The sequence below is a fragment of the Phalangium opilio genome, unplaced genomic scaffold, assembly GCF_054372755.1.
Source record: "Phalangium opilio isolate 3A_F unplaced genomic scaffold, DU_Popi_V2 ptg000390l_1, whole genome shotgun sequence".
In the NCBI taxonomy this organism is placed as follows: Eukaryota; Metazoa; Arthropoda; class Arachnida; order Opiliones; family Phalangiidae; genus Phalangium; species Phalangium opilio.
This window is the reverse complement of record NW_028324234.1, coordinates 447,381-473,218: the sequence shown is the minus strand read 5'-3', so window position 1 is coordinate 473,218 and position 25,838 is coordinate 447,381. Positions and strand designations below refer to the sequence as shown.

At 36.9% G+C, this 25,838-nt stretch overlaps 1 protein-coding gene and 1 long non-coding RNA gene across 3 annotated transcripts; one reads left to right on the top strand and one right to left on the bottom strand.

The window, feature by feature from the left end:
- Nucleotides 1-4,279: 4,279 nt before the first annotated feature.
- On the bottom strand, nucleotides 4,280-10,442 carry LOC149594133 (cytochrome P450 4V2-like). Its single transcript, XM_089861329.1, has 10 exons — nucleotides 9,494-10,442; nucleotides 7,161-7,246; nucleotides 6,917-7,104; nucleotides 6,601-6,670; nucleotides 6,384-6,510; nucleotides 6,147-6,320; nucleotides 5,918-6,091; nucleotides 5,677-5,743; nucleotides 5,429-5,608; nucleotides 4,280-5,020 (listed from the first exon to the last, which is right to left on the bottom strand). Exons 3-10 carry the CDS (start codon nucleotides 7,044-7,046, stop codon nucleotides 4,863-4,865), a joined length of 1,080 nt encoding a protein of 359 aa, XP_089717455.1. The 5' UTR covers nucleotides 7,047-7,104; nucleotides 7,161-7,246; nucleotides 9,494-10,442; the 3' UTR covers nucleotides 4,280-4,862.
- LOC149594134 (uncharacterized) lies at nucleotides 7,592-8,319 on the top strand. Of its 2 annotated transcripts, none has more exons than XR_016379356.1 (2): nucleotides 7,592-7,841; nucleotides 7,950-8,319. It is a non-coding gene; the product is annotated as an uncharacterized LOC149594134 (long non-coding RNA). The 2 variants fall into 2 exon arrangements; XR_016379357.1 differs by having other exon boundaries at nucleotides 7,946-8,319.
- Nucleotides 10,443-25,838: the final 15,396 nt, after the last annotated feature.

Below are 25,838 nucleotides of genomic sequence, written 5' to 3'. Positions count from 1 at the left end.
CTTTCTGAATTTCTTTAATAGTAGTCTCACCCCTTGAGAAATACCTTATGCATAGTCTCATTCCAGGTTAATATCCCCTTACAGTCTCATGCCTCATCCCCGGTGAATATCCCCTTACACTCTCATGCCTCATCCCCGGTGAATATCCCCTGAAAACTGGAACTAGCCTGTAGCCAAATTGTCAAAATCCGTTACACCGTTATACATGTTGGTTTAGTTCTACTAAAATTCTACTAGGGCGCCTAAATAGGTCAGAAAGGGCGCCAAATTTATATTCAAAGGGCGCCAAAATGATACTGAATTGAGAATATTTTAGAAAGTATCCCATTTTATCCTATAATTTCACTAATCTTCCTATGTTTTGGGGATTTTGGAATAATTATTTATAATCCCAGCTGTATGACGTTTGAAACGCAGAATTAGCGACATCTCATTTGGTCAGATAAAAAAATCGCGGAGCTCGCTTCGCTCGCTCAGGAGATTTTTGCCTTCCATTTTGGCATAATTAAATTTAAAGAATTTTTGGAGATTTTATTTGAAATGATAGCAATTACTTTGAATTCTGAGCTGCACTTCAATTTAATTTCGCCTGAGATTTTTCATCTGAAATGTCAAAGCTCACAGCGCGGCTCCTGTGGATCCCCTACAAGTTGACTTTCCTTGCGAACTCCAGTTTTGGCTTGGCGAAGGCAGGAGGCATTTGTGGGCGGGATTTATACGTGCATGTATAAATCCCGCCCACTAGCCTTTGCCAAGCCAAACCCAGAGCTCAGGAGGAAAGTCCCCTTGTAGGGGATCCACAGGAGCCGCGCTATGCTTTAAGTTCACAGACCTTTACAATATCTTTCATTATAAAAATCGGTTTTCAGTGAAAAATCTTTCTTCCTACCTGACCCTTTTAAATAGCTTGATTTGGTAATTTTCAGTCACTTTTAAGTCTTTTTTGTTTATGGTTTTTTAATTATTAGCCTATTTGCCTTCTGCGTGAGCCCTTCAGTATTTAATTAGATAAAGTGCGATGTAACGCACTTTCAGGAATCTTACGTTCACACTGAAATAGAATCATCCACAATTCAGGTGTTATCACTTATGAGTCCTATCAGGGGGGTTATTATGAACTCCTGGTCCTATAAAATCCTTTAATTTTACAATGGGAATCATATTTTTCATATTAAAAATTCTCTTAAAGTGTTTGTGCCCTGACTACGGGCAAGAATGACTTGAAAAAAACTAAATCACTTAGCAATTATCTAAACATATCCAGAGAGGATTGATAAGATTGAATAAAATTTCATGTGCAGAACATTTTCCACAACCAACACCTATCGGACACCGATTTTTGGAAAATCATAATAATTCACCATTTCATTGTGATTAAAGTACAATGTTTCAACCGTGTTCAATGTATTTTTCGACATTTTTCTTGTCTTTGGGGAGGGGGAGCCCAAATCCATGTTTAGACTGTACCCCCCTAAATTCGAAACGTTCCTACGCGCCTGCACAGAACAATGTCTAAGAAACAGCTCCGGAGCAGGTTTGGGGCGTCATCCCATACATCCTCCTTGGTCTTCATCGGAGCCCGAGCCCCCCAACTTCAAAACACTTCCGACGCCTCTGTGCCGGAGCCTACTGTGAGCTAGTTTGAGAACGACGCGATAATTGAATACACTCCGTTTTGCAGTCTATCGTCTTATTTAGTCTGTACTAAGTCTTTGACAGGGCCTCAACAGGCATGGCTTTACGAGAATCTATGACGCTTCACGTACATCATTTCATGACAAGCTCTCAGTAACCAGTGACAAACTTACGTAACACATATAATGAACTTATGTTTATATATGTATATATGGAAAAATAAGGGTAATTTCTTCCACCGCATTCAGTTCTTTGTCTTTATAATTACCAAGAAAGCAATCAATTGATTAATATACTCCTGTAGACAGTTTCATTTCGAAATTAATTTGATAATAGTTTTTTTATTATTTTTGATTCATTTAAAAAGAAGTACAACTTTTTCTCTCTAGTTCAACAAGATACGTTGAGACTGATCAGAAAGCTCAAACCATAAGATACAGCGCTTTTAAACGAAGAGAGGCAATGTCCTTCGAAAAACCGCAATTGAATGAGGTCATCGTCTTGAAAATGGAATTTTTGTTGCCAGTCTTTGTTCTGTGGTTCTACGGAATCTTTACGTCGATCGTCGTCAAGATTCTAGAAGCTGTCTACTTTTTCATTTTCATTCATAATCATGAAATGTAACACTTTGGAAAGTAAGTCTTCTTTAACCATTCTTTGTTTAAACAAGAACCAATGGGTATCTACTTTGTTTAAACAGCAGGTTCTCTTTCTGGTAAATCTGTTAAGCAGTAAATGTGAATCCACAGTACACTTTTCATCAGCTTCATATGAAGTTTTGTTTTGAATTTGTAAATAATAGTACTAAAACATTAATACTACAAATGAAAAAATGTTTACTACTTTTAACTGACTTTTCGAACGTAGCACCATGTAGGAAACCCCGAGTTTCAATTCCTCAATGTTTTAGGTATTTAACATGTAAAACATTTTGCCTATTTGAAAACTTAATTTCACCTAACTCAAACGTACCAAATAACACTTTTAAATATTAAACGAAACTAGGAATATGAATTATTTATATCATTAAATGTAAAATATTATTATTGAATTTCGCCAGAAAGATATTGCAAAATATAGCAAAGTTTCTTAAATGCTTTTAGCTTCAAACATAGCTTTAGTAAACGACTCTTCGGTTTTCAAATAAAGAGTACTTAAAACGATTTAAACGATCAGTATTTTTCTTGCCATAATTTTTGCGAATCGAAAACAATTTATACAAATTACGTAAGTAGCTGCTTCATTAGGATTTGCTACTGGTATATTATGTCAATTACGATCTAAGTCTAAAAAAATGTCACTTTCGGTATTTTTTCTTAATATCTAAACTCTTATTGAATTTCAAAATAGCATAATGCCTTATATAAAATGTTCATAAATAATGTTTTGTTATGAACTTGCAGTGACAACAATTAAAATAAAGCCAGGATTAATATTATAATTATAGTCTGTCAAACGAAAGAAGAGCCCTGAGAAATTTGTCCAAATTGGTGTCGCCACCATCGACCCCATAGTACTTTATCAACTTGTTTTGTTTTGTCAATAGTCGTCTGTAATATAGTCTGCTATAAACAGATAGGCTTAATCGCAATAGAACCAATAAATTTTGCTATATATATTTAATATGTTTATGTTTCATGGTTTTTTACGATCATCGAGTATTAAAGAATATAAAAAAAAATAAACGACAAGACACCAGTTTTATCTTTGTTGAACTAGCATTGCAATATATTTTAATGGCTTAAGTTAAAGTACTTGTCCATAAGTCTAAGTAGTAAGTAGTTCAGCATCAAAGCGTCTTCAGTCCACATCTTCATCAGAGTCTTCGCTGTCTTCTTGCATATTAATTTTAAGAGGTTCAATTGTGGTTTCGATGATGGAATCTTTGTCCCAATACTCATGCATTATATTCTCGACGTGAACTTTATGAAATAATAAAGCATCACAAGTCCAGACCAGAACCCTGAAGTACGAAATTGACGAGGTTGCTAAAAGTAGAGGTCACACGGTAGTGAGGATTCCACCGTACCATTGCCAGTTTAACCCGATTGAACTAATATGAAGTGAAGAACGACGTTGCGAAGCAGAATTCTGGTTTCAAACGCTCGACGGTCAAAGATGCAACATTGAGGGCCATTGAACGTGTGACACCAGAGAATTGGCGTAAGGCAATAGAGCACGTCGAGAATATAATGCATGAGTATTGGGAAAAAGATCCCATCATCGAAACCACAATTGAACCTCTTAAAATTAATATGCAAGAAGACAGCGAAGACTCTGATGAAAACGTGGACTGAAGACGCTTTGTTGCTGAACTACTTATGGACAAGTACTTTAACTTATGTCATTAAAATATATTGCAATGCTAGTTCAACAAAGATAAAACTGGTGTCTTGTCGTTAATTTTGTTTTTTATTCTTTAATACTCGATGATCCTAAAAAATCATGAAACATAAACATATGAAATATATACTGCAAAATGTATTTATTCTATTGCGATTAAGCCTATCTGTTTATAGCAGACTATATTACAGACGACTATTGACAAAACAAAACAAGTTGATAAAGTACTATGGGGTCGATGGTGGCGACACCAATTTGGACAAATTTGTCAGGGCTCTTCTTTCGTTTGACAGACTAGTTGCTACGTATGAAGTATAATGCGAGTTTAGTTGAGAATTGAAAGAATTCTATAGGCCCGGTAGACCCTTGTATACCTGATACCAGTTTGTAATGTTAAACGAATTTAAATACGCCACAAACCTTTACATATATTGCATTCTTAAACAGTAATATTCTGTATACGATTAGGCGTTGTACCATGAGTTTATAAAACAATGAATGTGTCCCTTCTAATCTCTCTTTAAGATTTGACTGGGACTTAGTTAAAGAGGACATCAACCTCGTGGTGGTAGCTTCTTACCCAACTTGCAACACGAGGCGCTTCTAGGAACGGAAGCCATAACACTCAATAGGCACCATCCTCCTGTCTTATGATTGATTTTTTGAACGACGCAACACAAGTCATGGACTAGGTAGACAACACCCAAATCAAATCTAGAGTTTCGGAGGGATATTCAATGTTGTATAGATTCATGATTGTATGTACATTCGGAGTGGAGTTTTTTTTTAAATTTTGACAGTCCCGTGTTTGTCGCGAAATACAGGGAAGTAACTTAAGAAAAGCTGAGTCGGAAATTAGATATACGATTAAAGAAAAGATTACTCTATCGAGGCAGAAAGGTGACGGGCAGTCCACCAATCGGTTTTTGAACCATTTCAAAGGATAAAAGAATTTTGTCACGTGGTAGCGTTGATTTTACAGTGAAGCGTCTTAGAATCGTGCTCAACACCACTTTCATTTCCAACAAGGCGAAGCGGTATCCTGTGAAAAGAAGGGCCAGTGTTTTATTATCAAATAACGTTGTTTTCGTAATTCATGTTAGGTTTATGACGACACTGTTGTCCATCACATTTTAAGTTTTAAATTGCCAGAGCTCTAAAGTTTGAAAATTCGTCCGACCCCTCGCGTCCTAGGAAGATTTTAAACCTATGGAGGTAACATGTTTGCCTAGTTCCAATACTGCAACCCATAATGCTTTGCGTCATTTAGAGTTAGGTCATGGTTCAAAGGCAGTTTTTCCCAAACACTGTGTCGCCGACAATACGCTTCAAGGCATATTTGATAAAGTTAAAAGGAGCAATTATAACTATGGTCCGTAGCAATATCTTAGAACACTTCTTAGAAAATTGGAGATTGATAAATAATTTACGAAAGTCAACAAATCAATACCTGGGCATCCTCTGGGTCCCGATGAAAAGGCGAGAAAGGCGAAAGGGTTCACGGATTTTTCGGCGTTGGGCAGAAAGCGTTCGGGCAAAAATAACTCGGGGTCGGAGTAGACATCCAGATCACGGTGTATTATGTCCGCAACTACGAAACAATCGGTTCCCTTCGGTATCATCACGTCATCTATAATTTAAAAACAGAACCCTTTAAGATTAACTGTTTTTGGATGTCCAAGTGGTAATACGAAATACCAATCATTAAGTCTTCGTCCAAACGTCTTGCAAATCCCGTTGCCGGAGTGTACAGCCGAGCTGCTTCCTGCCAAAAATGAAACAAATGGTAATACTCCTGTATAAATTATCCAATATTTATTGAGCACAATAGAAACAGTTTTAGAACAATAACCTTGGCTCAGCAGTGACGGCTATGCTATTTATTTACTCGTGTCAACTATTTTTGCTAAAAATAAAATCAAATCTTTACTACACGTACTTTGATGACGCAGTCTAAGTAGGGTAGTCTTTTGAGGTCATCCAGCTCAATGGGAGATTCGTTGTATGAACCAAGCACTTCGTCCAGTTCTTGGTGCACTTTCATTTGTGCTGACTCGTTTTGTCCCAACAAAAACAACACCCAACTCATATTGAGTGCCACCGTGTCGTGACCCTAAAGACATGCCTGACATTAAATCAGATGCTTCTGAATTAAGTAAAGATTTTACCCCGAACAAGGCAATTTCGACTTCGTCTTGAACGTCTTCTAACCGGAAGTTGTCGTCGCTAAGATGCATCTCCAAAAGGAAATCCAAAATCGAAACCTTTTCTTTATATTCGGGAACCCCTTTAGGAACTTCTTTCTTCAACGCCAAGAACACGGACTTTCGTTGCTCAATAATCTGACAATGAATGAATGAATATTAAGTCCAATCAATAGTTAAAACAATACATCGTACACTAACCGTCATTGTCAAATTCCTGGCGTAGTCGAGGGCTTTAAAGTATCGTTTACCCATTGGGCAGAGTTTGAAAATCCAATCGATCAAGCAAAGCGGATTTAAAAACCGAATTCCCAAGGCACTGCTCAATCTAGTGGTTTTTAAAATAGTAAGTTCCCCGCGAGCGCTTACCACCGAACAGTGCAACCCTTACTGTTCAATGTTGACCACCTAAACTTACAAGTGAATGCTTTCCAAGTACTCAGAGTCCTCGTTCTTCTGAATTCCCAATTTAACTCCCATCGTACTTTCTGCAAAATAAAATGTATCTTTTAAATTAGCTTTTCAACTTGCCAGGTTTCTTAGAGGTAAATTTGTCAAAGAATTAATGTATTGGATATCCAGGATTTGCTCAAGAATCGAAAGAAGGGAAGGTGAATCGTTGTGGTATTCGAATTTTACGGCATCAGATTCGCGAGAATATGGAGAAAGAATTTTTGTCACGTTAAATCAGTGTGCTTGTTAGGAACCCTTGAACTGGCGCTGAAATTTAATACCTATGACGACGTCGAGTGCGCAGTAGCTAAGAAGAGGCAGAATGTCCACTTCTTGACCCTGTGTTTTAGCTAATTTGTTCACTAGAGTCAGGGCGCATTCCTGGAAAATAGGCAAGTAAGAGTTGACCATTTTCGGATGCAATGATGGCACTATCTTCTTCCTGCGATCTCGCCACAATTCCTTCCGACTACAAAAGTGGCATTCAATTTCAACTTGTCAAAAAGATATTATACATCTTCTTACCTGGTAAACAGCCCGTTTCGAAGCCATGGTTTTATGAAATGGTAAACGAATGACTTCTCAACATTTTCCTTGCTGGACAAAAGACTCTGAAAGAATAAAAACACCTTGAAGAATAACTCGCAACTCTGTCATAACAAGAATCTATTATACATTAAAGCCGTCAAACCAATGACTATACCTCCTTATGCTATACCCCTTCTAACCTGTCGATTTGGGTGTTGGACGGGGTTAGAAAAACGGGGTTTTATTGGGTTTTTGTGGGGGTTTTATCTCTAGCAGTTGTCATTTCTTATTAAAAGAAGCCTCAAAATGTTTCAAAAAAGTTTTATATATTATTTTATACTTTTGAAGTTGCAACAATATATATCTTAAACTATCTTTAAAATGAAATTATTCAAGCATTCAAATTCATCAAAATTGAAGCCCATAGCACGGCCAACTTAGATACTCGACAAGCTCGCCAATGAGGCCAGCCAAGTTTGATCGCCCTCTATGTTAACGAGCGTATGAAAAAAAACCTGAAAAAAATATGAAGCCGGGACAAAAAGAGACGAGCTAAAATTTTTTTATAATGTTAATCCTATGGGGCATGGTCCCGAGAGTGGATTCTATCAGCAATTAAGAGTCCTTTTTAAAATGTTTCCAATTTTTGACAACTCTGGGTATTTTATGAGGCGTGAAGTAAGTTTTGAGCTTCATTTTGAACCTAATTTCATAATTTTACATAAATTATTTCGCTTTCAATAAATTATTGTTCCTAAGCCTTGGTCATGTTTTTGTTTAAGCAAGCCGGGACAACTCGGGACGAGCTAAAATAAGATTCTAATGCTATTCCTATGGAAAATGGTTTCGAAACTGGATTCTACCTTTAATTAGGAGTCGTTTTCAAAATGTTCCCGATTTTTATCAACTCTGGGGATTTTATAAGGCGTGAATCATATTTTGGGCTTCATTTTGAACCTAATTTAAAAAATTTATATCCATTGTTTCACTCCCAATAATTTTCTGAACTTGGACCTTGGCTCGTCTCTGTGTTATTTTAAAATATTACATTACGGAATTGTTGGTTTTATGGAATAAGATTTAATATTATATTAAATGTATGTATTGTGGATGTTAAATAGTGCATTGCATTTAAATAAACAATGTTTAAACTGAATGTTTGTCATATGACTCGTAGTTAGAATTTCAAAACTTTACGACTAATGGGTTTATTCGTGAGGTCTTTGGTAACATTTAAATTTTTTGGGAAATGTTATGCCATTTTCTGGATGTGTTGCTGATTGCCGCAGTCTTCAAGCTTGAGAAGTAACAGAGACTTTACTTTTGGCAGGATTCTTATTTTGGCAAGTCTGGTATTGTAGCTTCAACATAATTTTGAAGGTTCGCTACAAAAGTTCTGCTTGGGTACCGAAGATTTCCTTTAGAAGCTTGACAAGTATTTATATTATTAAATTACACATAAGATGAATTTTTGTGATAAAATAAAACGGCAAAAAAATTATTTTTCAAATTTATTGAGTTTTGACATTGCAATATTTACAAATTCAAATTTCGCGGGAAATGAAGCCAGGCTTCATAATTACTTGCCTTCAAATTGAAGTTCAAGTTCAGAAAATTATTGGGAGTGAAACAATGGATATAAATTTTTTAAATTAGGTTCAAAATGAAGCCCAAAATATGATTCACGCCTTATAAAATCCCCAGAGTTGATAAAAATCGGGAACATTTTGAAAACGACTCCTAATTAAAGGTAGAATCCAGTTTCGAAACCATTTTCCATAGGAATAGCATTAGAATCTTATTTTAGCTCGTCCCGAGTTGTCCCGGCTTGCTTAAACAAAAACATGACCAAGGCTTAGGAACAATAATTTATTGAAAGCGAAATAATTTATGTAAAATTATGAAATTAGGTTCAAAATGAAGCTCAAAACTTACTTCACGCCTCATAAAATACCCAGAGTTGTCAAAAATTGGAAACATTTTAAAAAGGACTCTTAATTGCTGATAGAATCCACTCTCGGGACCATGCCCCATAGGATTAACATTATAAAAAAATTTTAGCTCGTCTCTTTTTGTCCCGGCTTCATATTTTTTTCAGGTTTTTTTTCATACGTTCGTTAACATAGAGGGCGATCAAACTTGGCTGGCCTCATTGGCGAGCTTGTCGAGTATCTAAGTTGGCCGTGCCCATAGTGATAGGTTTTTTAATTTGAACCCTGGTGTTGGCTAACAAAAGCCAAAGGGTCGATAAGTTATTAGCTAAGAGGGTATTATCCCGATGTCCTGGCGGTCAATGGCAAGTCCCTTTGCTGCTATTTCTTATCTTTTACCTGAGCCGTAGAGACTTTGGATAGAAGCACAACAGGCTTGAAAAAGAAGCTCGTTAAGAGAATTCCCTTTTTCTCCAAAATGGCACCACCGCGAATAGCCTCGAGGTACACTGAAATTGAAAATCAGCTAACAACTATTCTCGTCACAACAAAATTAACACTTTGGCTAGCCGACAAGGTTAAGCCAATTAACGTTATTACAAAGTGAATTAATAAAACCTGTCTTTGCAGACAAAGATGCGAAAAAGTAAAAGATAAGTGTACAAAAATGCCCGAAGTAAAAGTAATTAAAATTTTCAGTTTTTTTAGGACTTTTATTTGCGTGAACCATTGGTGGAAGCCCTGCCATTGGGATGCTAGACGGTTATCGCAACCCAAGCCCATCGCCGCGTACTTCTCAATCCAAACGATGGGAGTAGAAGCCAAAAATTGCTTTATGCGAACACATTTACTCTGATTTGCCAATTGCGAACGCGGTGACAGAAACACAGACACGTCCAGTGTTATACCTCTCCGTGACGTCATCATCACTCGGAGAGGTAAAAATCAACTATTATTGGACACAAATGTGAACACTAAGTTAACCATATAGGAGAGAAATAAAAAAAATTATTCCTCCCCGTTGATTAACATTGGTGTTCACATTTGTGTCCAATGTTCAATATTTTGGGGCAGGGTGTTCACATTTACCAGAGATTGTTAACATCTGGGGTCCTCTAAGGGGTTTGGGAAATTTAAAAGAGTTAAGAATCTGAAAACATAGTGGATTGTGTCTAAAGACTCATATTTCGAATCCTGAAAGTGCCTAACGTTACCGGAACTGAAGTTATACAAAGAATTGTTATAAGTGTTCACTGTTACTAGTACCAACCTTACGTCCTGAAACTATATTCTCCAAATATTTCTACGTTCTTTGTCGTATCAGACAGATCAAAATAGTTACTCACTGACAGTACTGGGGACATCTCTCTTGTGGAATCTTAGAAAGCGTAGCAGTTGAAAGGTGCTGGCGTAGCCAAGACCCAATTTGGGTATCGACTTCATGGAATTGTAAATTTTAATGTTATTCGGAATCGACGCGATAAAATCGTAGACAAAAGTCACGGCGTAAAATGCGATCTCCAAAACGTTTTCCAAAATTTTAACGAGGAACTTAATATCAAATTTCATCTTTTACTTTAATTTTGATTGATCCTTTTCAGAGAATCAAATTTGCATTTACTTATTTGCAATAAACAAGTTAAGTTTCCAGTAAAATTATGTCGTAGCGATAACGCGTGTCGTTCTCGCTCCAGAATGAAATATTTCATATTTGAAATTCTTTATCAACCGAAAAACTTATTTTAATCTAAAACCATAAGAGATTACGCCTTTTTTCTGTCATTTTCACCCCAGGAGATAATTAAGTTTAGCAGAAATTTTGCGCGAAATTCGACAAATTAGGGAAAGGGTTTTTGGAAAAATTTTTAAATTATACGCCAGATGGATTTCAAGGATAAGAAATAATTATGAGTAAATGACATGTTAAAGTATTTGATGACATTGTCGAATAGAAACATAATTATCGCTGAAATTTCTCTTTTTCATTTTTTTACTAATGTTCTTTTCTTATATAAAAGGAAAAATATTAAATAAAAAGAATAAATGATGAAAATTTAAAACTAAACGTTATATGGGTATTTAATGGCCTGAATCAAAATCATTATACAAATAAATGTTCTCTTATTACAAAACTATAGCTGTTACCCGCGGAGTCGCTCGCGTATAATAAGAACTTCCATCAAAATGATATAAAGAATGGGTAGATTTTACTGATGACTAATAGTTTTGAAGCACCCTAGGAGCGAAGGCACTCGGCGATGCCCGTCAGCCCGTCGGGACATTTTTTATTACTTTTCACGCGGACATTATTCCATAAAGAAGGGTTTTCAAGTTTCTGGCCGCTATTTATAAAGATGGCAAAAAATCGAACCCGAAAGACCATTCAGCCCATCTATAGGTTAAAGGAAACCAGTGTACTAAATATTTGGGAAATCGGTTGAAACGCGTGGACTTTGTTGCATAGAGAAGATTTTTTACATATCTGGGCGCCATTTTTTAAGATGGCGACGGATTGGAAAAATCTTTCTTAGTATGCGTACTACTTATGAGTAACGTTCCTGCAAATTTTCAGCCTTCTAGGGCAAGCGGTTTGGGCTGGGCGTTGATTACCAGTCAGTCTGTCAATCAGTCAGTCAGGACTTTGATATAGATAATTAGCATTTAATTAGTTTAAACCGACATTGGTTTAGTGTCGTCTGCTAAAGCGAAGCACTTTGCCCTAAAGGAAGTGGTTGAATTTTCCCAGGCTTAGAGAGGTAGGGGTAAGAGCTTGGTTCTATATAGCAGACGCCACTAAACCAATGGGGGATGGCGCAGTAGTCCTCGTTTTTAAGACGAAATAAATGCTAATTAATTTGTAATAAGAGATCATTTATTTATGTTTTATATTTTTCCTTTTATATTTAGAAAAGGGCCGTTTTTTAAGGCATAATTTAATGTTTCTTAATTCTTAACTCTTATATTAAAGCTCAGTGCTCTATCAATTAAAAACATAAGTTCATAAGTATGTTCCATAAGTTTGTCACTGGTTACTGAGAGCTTGTCATGAAGTGACGTAGGTCATAGATTCTCATAAAGTGAAGCCTGGGCTGCGCTCAGTAACCGGCATCAAAAACATCGATGACTAAAAGATGACATCGATGTCTTACTGAACGGTTTTTCGCGTCTTTGGGCGTGACGTCATGATGCTCATCGGATGCCCATCAGAAAAATGGGGGTCGCATAATAGTATCGAATTGATTAATGTCGAATAGAGAGTTGCTCCTTCAATTTACTAATTTAACCTAGAGTCGAAAGGAATTGTATCGAACGTCCTTAAAGTCGAAAACATTCGCTTTCTTAGGATTAGCAGCGAACCACATTTTGACAAATTTGATTAGTATCGAATGGAATGAGGATGAAAATAACAAAATCGGAATACGGTCGACACGGAACTATGTCGAACGTCATTATAGTCGAAACGTAGCTTGTGGTGGGTAAGTGGCTTATTAGGTTTGGTTAGGTTGAGGTTAGGCTTGGTTCGGTTAGTTTCAGATGAGGTGAGGTTAGGTTCAAGTTATTTATTCTCAATAATGACGTTGAGTCCTCATTAAACAAATGAAAGCTTGACTAAATTACCTTAAAAAGTGACGTAATTAGACCAAGAATTGGTAGGATTTTACTTCATTCTGATTAATTAGACCACGAGGAGTTCGAAAAACGAAGCGAACAAATTCTAAACTGGCCGAAAGTTGATCAAAAACGTTTTGAAATTTCAAAATTGCATGTACTTACCACCATTAAGACCGCTGAGCGCCTAAATGCGTTCTGCTCTCAATCTTGAAAAATTCTAGGGGGTAAACATAATAACAACAGATTCGCGACGGAAATAAATCTATGAAATTTTAAACACCTGCGTAAAATATTTTGAAAGGAAATGAAAATAAACAACAAAATTTTGCAAAGGCGTAATATTATTTCGAAAAGTAAATGAAGATAAACAAGAAAATTTTGAAAAAGGTGTAATTTTATTTTGGAAAAATATTTCAGAAAAATGTTTCAATTACTTCCCAAACAATATTATGCCTTTTGTAAAATATTGATGTTTATCTTAATTTATTTCCCAAATTATGTTTCGCCTATTCCAAAATATTGTTGTTTATCTTCATGTACGTTTCGAAATAATATCACGCCTTTTCCAAAATTTTTTCTGATCTTCATTTACTTCCAAAATAATATTATACCTTTTCCAAAATTTGATATTATCATTTATTTAGTTTCCTAAATAATATTATACCTTTTCCAAAATTTGATATTTTCATTTATTTAGTTTCCTAAACAATATTACGCCTTTTCCAAAATATTGTTGTTTATCTTCATATATTTCCCAAATAATATTATACCTTTTCCAAAATTTGATAATTTCATTTATTTAGTTTCCAAAATAATATTACACCTTTTCCAAAATATTGTTGTTTATCTTCATATATTTTCCCAATAATATTACGCCTTTTCCAAAATATTGTTTACCTTAATTTACTTCCCAAATTATGTTACGCCTTTTCCAAAATATTGTTGTTTATCTTCATGTACGTTTTACGCCTTTTCCAAAATTTTATGTTGTTTCTCTTCAATTACTTCCCAAATATTGTTATACCTTTTCCAAAAATTTGATATATTCATTTATTTAGTTTCCTAAATAATATTACGCCTTTTCCAAAATATTGTGGTTTATCTTCATATATTTCCCAAATAATATTATACCTTTTCCAAAATTTGATAATTTCATTTATTTAGCTTCCTAAATAATATTACGCCTTTTCCAAAATATTGTTGTTTATCTTCATATATTTCCCAAATAATAATACGCCTTTTGCAAAATATTGTTGTTTATCTTCATATATTTCCCTAATAATATTACGCCTTTTCCAAAATATTGGTTACCTTAATTTTCTTCCCAAATTATGTTACGCCTTTTCCAAAATATTGTTGTTTATCTTCATGTACGTTTTGAAATAATATTACGCCTTTTCCAAAATTTTATGTTGTTTCTCTTCAATTACTTCCCAAATATTGTTATACCTTTTCCAAAAATTTGATATATTCATTTATTTAGTTTCCAAAATAATATTACACCTTTTCCAAAATACTGTTGTTTATCTTCATATATTTCCCAAATAATATTACGCCTTTTCCAAAATATTGTGGTTTATCTTCATTTATTTCGAAATAATATTACGCCTTTTCCAAAATATTGTGGTTTATCTTCATTTATTTCGAAACAATATTACGCCTTTTCCAAAATATTTTTGATTATCTTCATTTATTTCCCAAATAATATTATGCCTTTTCCTAAATATGGATGTTTACATTGAGTTAGTTTTCCGAATAATATTATGCCTTTTCCAAAATATTGTTATCTTCATTTACGTTTCGAATTAATATTACGTCTCTCCAAAATATTGTTTACTTTTCAAAGTGGAGTTTTCTTCAAAATATTGTTTACTTTTCAAAGTGGAGTTTTCTTCAAAATATTTTTCTATCCTGATATAAGAATTGTAAATTTTTCAGCGGTGTTTAAAATTTCATAGCTATATTTCCGTCGCGAGCCCTTGTTATTATGTTTTTCCCCTAGTAATTTTTCAAGATTGCGTGCAGAACGCGTTTGGGCGGTCAACGGTCTCAATAATAATATGCAATTTTCAAATTTTCCAAAACATTTTTGACCAACTTGCGTAGGGTTTAGAATATTTTCACAATTTTTGTCGAACTCCCCGTGGTCTAATTAATCAGAATCAAGTGTTGGTTGTGTTAAAATCCTACCAAAGAGGTACACATTGGCCCAAGGTATTGTAAAACCCTGCACAGAGGGGATTTTTACGCTGGAAAATTGAATCGGAGAGTGGTCGTAAAAGCTTATTTTTCATTGATGAGCAAATGTCAAGTATTGGCTTACTTAAATACAAATCTTTTCGATACTAATCTCAATCACATAAATTCGACGATATTCCTTTCGCCATTAATCCTAATTTTATAAAATATTTTCGACACTATTCCAATGGCAGGCTTGACGCCCTCGATGCTTTTCCTTTCGACACTATTCTATTCGATGCTAAGATTTTCGATTCACTTCCATTCGGTGCTATTGCTCCAACATAAAATTTTCGACGCTATTCTCATTCGATGCTAATCTTTTCGACGCTAATAGTACGCCCCGAAAAATGAGCTGTGAGAGGAGGTTTTTTAGATGAGCATCAGATTCATGACATAAATTTCGTCATTTTAAATAATGAAGAATTTACAAATATTATTCTTATAGATAATAATACTAAAAATCAATACATTATTTCGGTAAAAAAAGGATTATGACAGTTTTAAGACGTAGGCGTTTTGACATAATTGATGAATTGAAGTACAATATCTTTGTAAATAGTTCAGTTTTATTATTTAAGCCTCTGCCATAACGTTATCATAATATCGTCGCCATTTTGAAAAGCATCGATTACCCAAAATTGTGCCGTTCAACAACTGCAACGTCATCATGACGTCAAACGAACACCGATTTCATTTTTCCAAACATCGATGTTTTTCCTGATGAGTATTACTGAACGCAGCCCTGGTGAGACGCTGTGAAAAGCTTAGTACAGACTAAATAGGAAGATGGAATTCCTGCAATATTAACCACTGAGTGTAGTCAATTCTCGCTTGTCGTAGGCTCACTTACAAGAATGTCTGTAGATTTGCAAAGCGCGCCAACCGGATTACCATTATGGCGCTGCCTTTCCAATCTTAACTTGACTATACGCTCAGTGGGAATAATGAACAACGGGTGAAATCATATAGGATAAACACCCCCGCGTTCAAGACTGAGCGAGAGGTTAAGGCAACAGAAGGCTCTAGAGGGTGGGAAAGACACCCAGAGAGCACAGCAGTGCCATACGACCTTGCTAATGTATCCGTGGCCCCCGCGTACTGTAGTACTTAGGGGCGAGTCTTAATTCGCAACCACCAAGTATGAAATACAGTATGGAGATGGGTCACATTCCAGGGATTTAATTTTAAATCGAAACGTACACCCAAAGCCAGTAAAGGTATTTTTTCTGTCAAAAACGTTAGTCTTTGATATCGTGAAAACAATGACTGCAATAAAGGCTTAACACATATTTGAATAATTAGGCCAAACACATATTTATAAAATTAGTCTTAGCAAAAGTTTGAAACATTAGGCTTAACGAAAATCTGAACACTTTCAAGTTATATCTGAAAATATATTTTTAAAAGCATGTAAATCAAAATGCTTGAGAATTTTGTTAACAAATAGGCAGGGCGTTACGCGATTGGACGGAGGTCCTTCTTTAAAATTATCCTTAAAATCTGAACCTAATTTGAATTTTAAAATCATTCGGAAGTATTTCCTGAATGTTTCAGTATGCAGACTGGTCTTATAATTAGTAGAAGAATCGACAAAAAATCACTTGATTTTCTACTTCACCCTATCTTTAATCGAAATTTAATATCCTGTCTCATAATTTCGCAACACGGTAATGCGTCGCCACAAGGCGTTTCGGAGAAAGCAGACTCTAGCCGAAAGGTATTTCTAATGATTATTAATTTTGAAAAAACTTTATTTAAAATCGCGTTGTTTTACGTTAATAGTTGACAGCGGCGACGCTAGGCCTTTTTCAAACTTGGCCCCCTCAAAATAATCCGTGAACCCCACCAAAAAACTGCTCGTATCCCCCTAAAATTCTGTAGCAATGCATAAAAAGATATATTAATAGATTCGTTAAGTTTGATCTTTGTAGAGAGGCATTTCAATATCAAACAGCATCCGCTTCAAAATAAGTTGTTTTGAATTGTCAGGGACAAAGAGAAAGAAACAGAGACGGAATTTAAGTATTAGTTAATATCTTTTATTTTTTAATTCTTCTCCTTGAACACCTTTCAAATAGTCAAAGTACTTCATTTTTCTGCCTTCCCATTACCGATGTACTGTGTGACAAGCATAAAGATTTTCGTAATCAAATCAGTGATCTGTTGGGGAGTTAGCATTTCTGGATTTTTAATTATAGGGCGAGCTTGCTGAACGGCGCTAATGATAACTGGCCCCAAATTTGTCACTGAACCTCCTTGAGCTGCAATTAAGCATTCTATGGCGATGTCAAATGATTGCGTAACGTTCCTAAAAATATTTTTTTTTATTGAATGAGTGTTTATATTTTTAAGCGAATTCCAAATCGGGAGAAGAGGTGACATTGAGGGGAAATTACAATGGGCGACCTGGGGCGCCGAAACCCTCAATGCAGTGTACCTCGCGCACGCCCCGACTCTTCGGTAGGCGATTGTTAAGTGCTGCCGAGACAGCTAGCTTCTATTTCTAAGACAGAGTGGGTTTCCTTTACTATTCCGTACTGTACGACGCTGAGCATGCTGGGAAGACTTCGATGCCGTTCCTTAGTTGGGGGTACAGACTGCAACGTTACAGCTATGGGGATTTTCACTCCATCCCTCTCTTCTCCTTCAAGATTTCATTGCACTATTAGAAAACTTTCTAGTGCGTCTAAAATCTCTTCCTTTTTTTAAAACTAAAAATTTTGCCTTTTTGCAATTGCGTTTTGTAAAGCAATACGAAAATGGGCTTTCCTTTTTGCGGTAATATTCAGCAACTCATAAATATGGGGTACGTTCAGTAACGAAAATCTCAAGGAAATCGCTGTTTTCTTGATGTTTGGTTGATGGGCTCGAGACGTCACAGTGACGTAAACGGTTGTTGTACGGAAAAGTGACATTTTGACGTTAGCGCTGTTTTTGAAAATGGAGTTGGGGAAACGTCTTACTGGCCCTCGAAACGTTACGAAGCACAAATGGCTTTATTCAATTATTAACGAGCTCGCAAATAATGAAATTGTTTAAGAAAATTATGTCTGTTTGAATGGTAGAAGTAGTTTTGTAAAGAAAACTAATACAATTACTGTAGGAATTTAATTTTTAAATCTCGCGCCAACTTTTTGTCTGTCAAGTGTTCAACAGTCAAGCGCTACGTCACGCCATCAAAAAAAACCATATAGATTAGATGGTTTTTTTGAAGGGCAAGCGCTGAACATCATGACGTCAAAACCGGAAACACGAAAAAGCGTACAGTAGGGAAAATCTGACATCGCAAAGAGGGTTACTGAAGGTACCCATGGCTTCGAATTAAACTTTTGCTTAAAGTGTAAGTTCGTAATATGTGTTCCATAAGTTTGTCAATGATTACTGAGTGCTTGTCACGAAGTGACGTAGGTCATAGAGTCTGTAAAAGGCTAAGTACAAACTAAATAGGAAGATGGACTGCAAAACCTCGTGTAGTCAATTCTGGCGTCGTTCTCAAACTAGCTCTCAGTAAGTCTCTAGCGCTACGAAGTGTCATACTTATGGAACATATCTTATAAACTTATGCTTTAAAGTAATTACACGCGTGATTCCTAATTCATCTAAATTTACGGGACTAAAGAAATTATCTGGGTTGAAAATGGTAATTTCGACTCCTTCATGAGAGTAACGAAGATTAGTTTTAATTTAGCGGAAAATTTTATTTTAACTAATCTTGAATAGCGCGTTCAGACAAATTCATTGTGGAGAAAATACGAAATATCTACTATTCGCTTCGATTTAGAGACTAAAAGTAGGCTTGCCAAGAGGAAATAAATAATTTCAAGTTGACCAAAGAATATTATTTTCTAATATTACTTACGTTCCATTGCAGATAGATGATTCTGTAAAATGTAAATTCCTCGTTCAAATTTATAGAAGTAAGATTCTGATTCATATAGGACAATCTTCGACCCTAGGTCCATTCGTTGAGAACACGCAAAGAAAACTTGTTCGCATTCGGGTTCGACGCTTATAGGTCGCCTTAAGCTAGGTTCCCACTTTACCGAAAATGACGACCGAAAACTTTAGCGCTGTGGCAAAAAATTGTGTTTTACGCAGCCCTTCGGCGGCAAGATTTTAGTTCAGTTCACACATACGACAGAATTCAGACAGAAATGGGCGGTCGACACGTGGCATGAGTTGGAATTGGGACTCGGAGCCATAAGAACTTAAGCCTTGGCTTTTGATTTTCCCTTGATGGTATCTTAATTAAGGAGCTTTCTTTTACCAAATTAAGGTCAGAGATTCAAATCGAAGTCTTATTACATACAAACACGGCAATAGCGACTCGCGATCAAATCCAATTTGAGAATTCAGACTCAAAAGTTAAGAGCATGCAAATGTGGCAATGGCGACTGGCGAGTTAAAAAAAACCTCAAAGCGGCGATAAAAAACTCCCCTATTATGACGTCAACAGAAGCTTCATCCCGAAACGAATATTGATTGGTTATGAAAATAATTTTACGTCGTCCTCTGCATCAAAAATAGAACACCAATTCTGTCCGCGTTCTGCGGAAGATGTTTTGCCGTAGAGGTACTTAAGCAGTGTTTCCGTCGTTTTTTCGGTCAAGTGGGAACTAAGCTTTAGTCGGTGCGCGGGTGGTTAGCTAAGTCAATATCACGCGATACGCGGTTACAAATACATTATGCATGACGTTAATAGTGACTCGACGGTTTCTACAACTCCTCCCCTTTTAATTCAAAGAGAAAGGTTCAGAAAATGACCTGTTAAATAAAATATTTCACGAAGAAGAAATCTACGTATTCCTAATATTCTTTAGCTCGCTTTAATTTAAAATTGTTCCCCACCCTTTTTTAAAAAATTGCGAACTAATAAACTGCTCCCACTTGGTAATTGTAAAAACTGCTTCAAGAAATTATTAAACTCGATTTACCCGCTGTATTTCCTCTTTGAAAAGTTTGGGAAACACTTGTTTTGATACTACAGACAGTTATAACTTTTCTTGCCTTCAACTTTCCTACTACTACCATGTGTATATTGGCGTTGAACTTGATGTTTTATGGGTGATTGTCCAAACTTCATAAAGTAAATTTTAGCAGCCTGTACCTTGAGCGGACACTTGGAAGGTGCCAGACATGCCAGACATGATGACGATCAAGCCAAGAAAGCTGACGCAAGAGAGCAAAATTAATTCGTTCATATTCATCTTAAGGTTGAAATCTCTTCGCAATCAAGTCTGTTAAACAAATAAATATTATTTCATTTATCTTGGCATAACTCGATAAATCGCAAATCTATTAGTCAATTCATTATCACTATAGCAATTGTCAGTATTTCAGGAAAATAACCAATTGTTTCGATTTCTGATAGTGAAACGAGGAACGTATCTCAGTTTAGTTTACATATTATAACTGTCTTTAAAGAATAGATTTTCGTGTCTGACTTTTTATAGAATATCTGTTATGGGCCTTCCCTAAGTTTATATGATATGTTCCATAAGTTTGTCATTGCTTACTGAGAGCTGGTCATGAACTCATAATTTCTCGTAAAGTAACGCCTGGTGAGGCGCTATCAAAGGTTTAGTACAGACTAAATATGAGAAGATGGACTGCAAAGTTAACGGAGTGTAGTCAATTCTCGCTTGTCGTTCGCCAATTAGCTCTCACCAAAGTGAATATACCAAGAGGAGCAGAAACTTTGGAAATAAGGACCATCTCTGAATTTGGAGAAACTAGTTCCGGTTGCTCACGTGACCGTGTCGTCTGCTTAAAAATTACCTTTGTACGTCAACGGTCAACCCAGAGATCAACTCTTTACAGCCACCAAAAATAAGCAGTCGACATAATTTAACAAATGAAAGGCGTCGCTGCTTAGCCAATCAACAAAAACCGGATCCAGATACTCCAAAACCGTGGCCGGGCTTTTCAAAAGCCTTGTGAAAGACTAAACTTTCTGCTCCTCGTGGTATATAGCGAAAAGATCACCTCATTACTTCGAACCACAAAAGCGGTGGGCTCAACCCTGGCTACGGGGACAGATCAGGGAACGCGAGGTTGTGCTCGTCACACCACGACAAGGAAAAACACTGTTCAAGGGTCGTTAACCATAAGGAATTGAGGTACTAGACATGGAGTGTGAGAAAACGATTCCTTTAAAGACCACCACGAATAGATGGGTCACATTACACGGACTGCAAGCAGGTTGCGCTTCAACACCACGACAAGAAACAATTATGTGTTCAAGGGTCATAACCACAAGGACTTTGGGTACTAAAAGGAGACCGTCAGCGGAGGGCAAAAAAGTCACCCTCGGGCCATAGGATTAACATCGTCCAAGTACCAAGAAAAACCACAAATGAGGGACACCTACGATTAAATGGAGACATCGGGAAAAGGCGAGACATTTGGGACATGTCAGAGGACTTGATTAGGCGCTGCACCTAGCTGGGGGGGCTTATTAGCGCCCCCCATTGTCATTCATATTCCCAAGTGTACCTAGGAACCGCCGTCAAAGCACACGGGTTCGGCCAGCGGGCCGACAACGCCCCTTGAGCAGGTGAATGAAGTGGGACACCGTCAGTGCGAGCCCAACCAGGAGGTGGTCGGCAACAGGGACGGACTAAGGCAGCAGAAGGGTCGAAGGGACGGGGGAGTTCCCTCGGAGCGCATCAGTGCCATACAGTCCAGGCGTGTATCCGCGACCCTTAGAGGGTTGCCAATAGCGGGGGCCACCCAAGACAACACCTGGACGGAGGGCGAGGCGGCCCAGCAAAACGTTCGCGGAACGGGGCAGGGAACGGTCTGAACCAAGGGTGAACCCAAGGTATTCCCGAACCGGCACACCGAACTCGGGTCCCCACCGCCACGCCAAGGCCTTATGCTGTGCTCCACAAGGGTGATCACCCGATGGAGCGGGAGGGGGCACCAGCACCATTATTATCTAAAAATTCATGAAGAACCCGGTGCAAAGCAGAAGTCCATTAAATTAGCCAAGGAAGTAAACAATTACAATAGGTGGTATAGCGTACGTATCTGCTGGGGTAAGAACTCCTTCTAACTCCATGGATAGGGGGTTAAATTTTTCCACCTTTCCTAACACTATTAGAAATCTCGAGCTCCTCTCTGGGAAGTCTTTCTTGACGTGAGCGGGGCGTTATTTCTTCAGAACATGAACGCTGCATCTCTAAAGGGTAGATAGTTTGCTTTATAAAAAGATAAAAAAGGAACGGCCACGGTCGTTAAATAGTCTTTTTCAATAGGTTGAATGACCTTGACTGTTCCAAAATTCACACCCCCATCTCTTCTCCTGATTCTATGTTAAAGAGGGCTCGGTTTTACAATGAAAGGGGGCGTTTTACGGTCCCTTTAGGGATGCAGTGTTCATTTTCAGCCTATAGTTTTTTCTCTCTCTATGGGGCAAATTTTTGCGTACTAGTCGCATGGAAGAAGAAGGGTGTATGGAAGGGTCCTATAGTGTTAAAGAGAGCACGTTGAAAAATCGTAACTTCCCCCTTTTCATCCCCTCCTTCCCGAGTTTATTACCAACGTTGAAAGCTTCTGCGCAGTAGTAGAGGCGGTAGAGAGCGGATCTAAACAGTGTATCCCTCTCAGTACGCGCGATATTTGGAGGTGGCTTGCGCGCCAATATTGCGCAGAGCAGTAATCGAGTTACAGCTAGTGCCGAGAGCAGAGGAGAGTTTTACCACGTGACCCTACATTTCGCGTAGCCGTCTGCCTATTCACCTCACCATTCCATTACACCCTTCTTCTTCCATGCTAGTCGCACCTAAACCGGAGGTCTGAGAAAAATTATCGCGAGGTGGCGAATGTCTCGCCCTTCTTCATTATTGCTACACAAGAGAGGGGAGTCCCAAACCCCGCTTTTGGTCACTTCCTAGGCCAATTTAATGGACTTCTGTGCAAAGTAATAGTCACCCATATTAACGTATAGCTTACCTTCTTCGCCGTGGAGTTAGGTGATGATCAGCGGTGTCGATTTAAGGTAATTTATGTCGCGTCATTCCCCTCAATTTATACAAATAAAGGGACGTGTGTCGATCAACTCGGTTCTAGCACTGCCAAAGTTAAGCCGCCTCCCTCTTTTCGTTCCCCCCTAACAATCACCCAGTTATTGAGAGCTCAACTGGGTCATTTATCAAAACACCAAAATCCACTTTTAGTTTTGACCCTTTTTTACCGAAATGGGTCATACTTCGACTACGTCAAAAACCGTAACGCGGCTAAACTTTCGAATTAAGTAGAGCTCAACTAAGCCAAAGTGACTTGTAGTTCATTTGTCCCAGTTGATTGAACATAGAAATGCTTTTAGTGTGTTTGTTTACCAACGAAAACAAATCATTTTTGACACCATAGTTCCATTTCACTATAACATTTCAGAGAAAATACGTGACGAAATTTTCGAATGAATTTAATAGTGAGCGTAAACTAGGTCATAGGGGAATTTATTTCAGTATGACCGTTAGTTGAGTGAGTGCTGTCATGATCGTTGGTTGTTTTCCAGCCAAAGATTGTCATTTTCCGAAGGCAAAGTTCAATAGTTCTATTCATCCTTTAATAGACTCGAGAATCACTTGGAGAAATTTTCTAATGGTAAGGTATCATTTGAATTTGTTTGACATTTATCAAAACTGTATCTCCTACATGTCCAACAGCAATGGTAACAAAAAATTCGGTGTCCTTTTTTAATTTTACACGCAAATTTAATCCCGGTGAACAGTAGAGTCGCTACGATTTGAAATTTTGGGGGGGGGGGGGCTAAATCTCTACAAAATTTTTGAACGTAATTATAAGAAATTAATGACTAAATTTTGCATAATTTGGTTCATTGCAATATGTATTATATAAAAACGTCTTGGTTTGGACCAAGGCCGAAAAAACAAACGATATGTGTGAGGTTTATCAATTGACTGAAGTATCAGATATTGAATTTTTTTCTAGTTATTTTTATACACTGAATCCTTAATCAATATTTAATTCAATCAACTGATTTTACTGTTAATCGACCTAGTCCCTCTAAATTAATTGAAAAAATTACATATCTACGCTTTTTCAAGAACAATTACATTTTCCGAAAACATTTTATCGTGAAATTAATTTATCATGTTGAGGATACAGTATTGAATATTTGAAATGTTCTACTGGATGTCTAAAAAAAGCAAGCGAACTTTGGCATAACTCGAATGGAAAATGTAAATATTTGATCGTGGATGCCAAACAAGGGTGGTGCGCGAATTTATACATTTAATTTCGTATATCGAAATGCTACATTTCTATTGTCGCCTCTTTGATGGTAAAGTTGCACTGGAACTTCCTTTTCCGTACTTAAGAATTTCTTGGTCATAACTCAGTCTATGGTAATATTGGTTGAGTGTGTTGCGACGGCTCAGATGACCCATACACTGAAACCACTGGTGATTATAAAATGCCATATATTTTGAAAATGGAGGAAGGGAGGGGGTGTCGGAGTTAAATGTGACCTTCTTGGCATAACTAGTAATGAATGATGTGTTTAACCATATTATTTCCGCGGGAAATGAATATAACAAGTCTGAGAAGTATTTCTGTTTATGTGATCTTTACCCTTTACCACACAGGATAAACTTTGTTGCTTTGTCTTAAGTAGACGACATTCACTCTAAACGACAGTCTTATCAACAACTTAAAACAGATTTAAACTTCTTTTGGTGCAAACTTGAAAATTTGTCAAGCCAGCAACAATTAAAACTATGTCGGTCAAGATGCTCACAAGTTAGTGAGCATCGACACGAAATCCCTTCAAAATAATTAATTTCATGATAAAATGTTTTCGGAAAATGTAATTGTTCTTGAAAAAGCGTAGATATGTAATTTTTTCAATTAATTTAGAGGGACTAGGTCGATTAACAGTAAAATCAGTTGATTGAATTAAATATTGATTAAGGATTCAGTGTATAAAAATAACTAGAAAAAAATTCAATATCTGATACTTCAGTCAATTGATAAACCTCACACATATCGTTTGTTTTTTCGGCCTTGGTCCAAACCAAGACGTTTTTATATAATATCTGTCGCTTCAGTCTTAATGTAATTAAATTTTGAGTATTTATGTTCTCTTTACCGCTTATTATTATGTCCAATTACGATGGTCAAAACATGCATCTAGCAGGGCCCGAACGTTGCACCTTCCGCGTGTTAGGCGGACGAGATAACCACTACACTACACATACCTGGTAATACTGAGATTCCTAAGAGATCTAGCTTATTATTATGTCCAATCACGATGGTCAAAACATGTATCTACCAGGGCTCGAACCCGGGACCTTCCGCATGTAAAGCGGACGTGATAACCACTACACAATGAATACTTGGTTATTCTAAGTTTTCGAAGAGATCTAGCTTATTATTGTGTCCAATAACGATAGTCAAGTCATGTATCTACCAGGGCTCGAACCTGGGACCTTCCGAGTGTAAAGCGGACGTGACAACCACTACACCATAGATACTTGGTTATTTTGAGTTTTCGAAGAGCTCTAGCATTATTATTATGTCCAATCACGATGGTCGAAACAAGTACTTCTGTAATTAACTAAAATTAACATACTTAGACTTAATTGTTTCTGATTAGACTAGCCGATCGCACACCCTGAATACTTAATTGTTAAATTAAGAGTATTCCGAAAAGTAACTTCGCTCTAGTTTTTCAGTTAGAGGTGGTTAAATATCACGAAAAACCCCATGTTAATCTCCATAGGAAAATTGGTAAAAGCATGTGAATTTTGCTTTAACGTTACAAAAGAATATCAAGTCATATCTTCAAGGGCCTACCGGCCCTGTAGAATAGACCTTTATAGCTATCCGAAAAATTTTGTCAACGTGAAATTATTCGTATTTT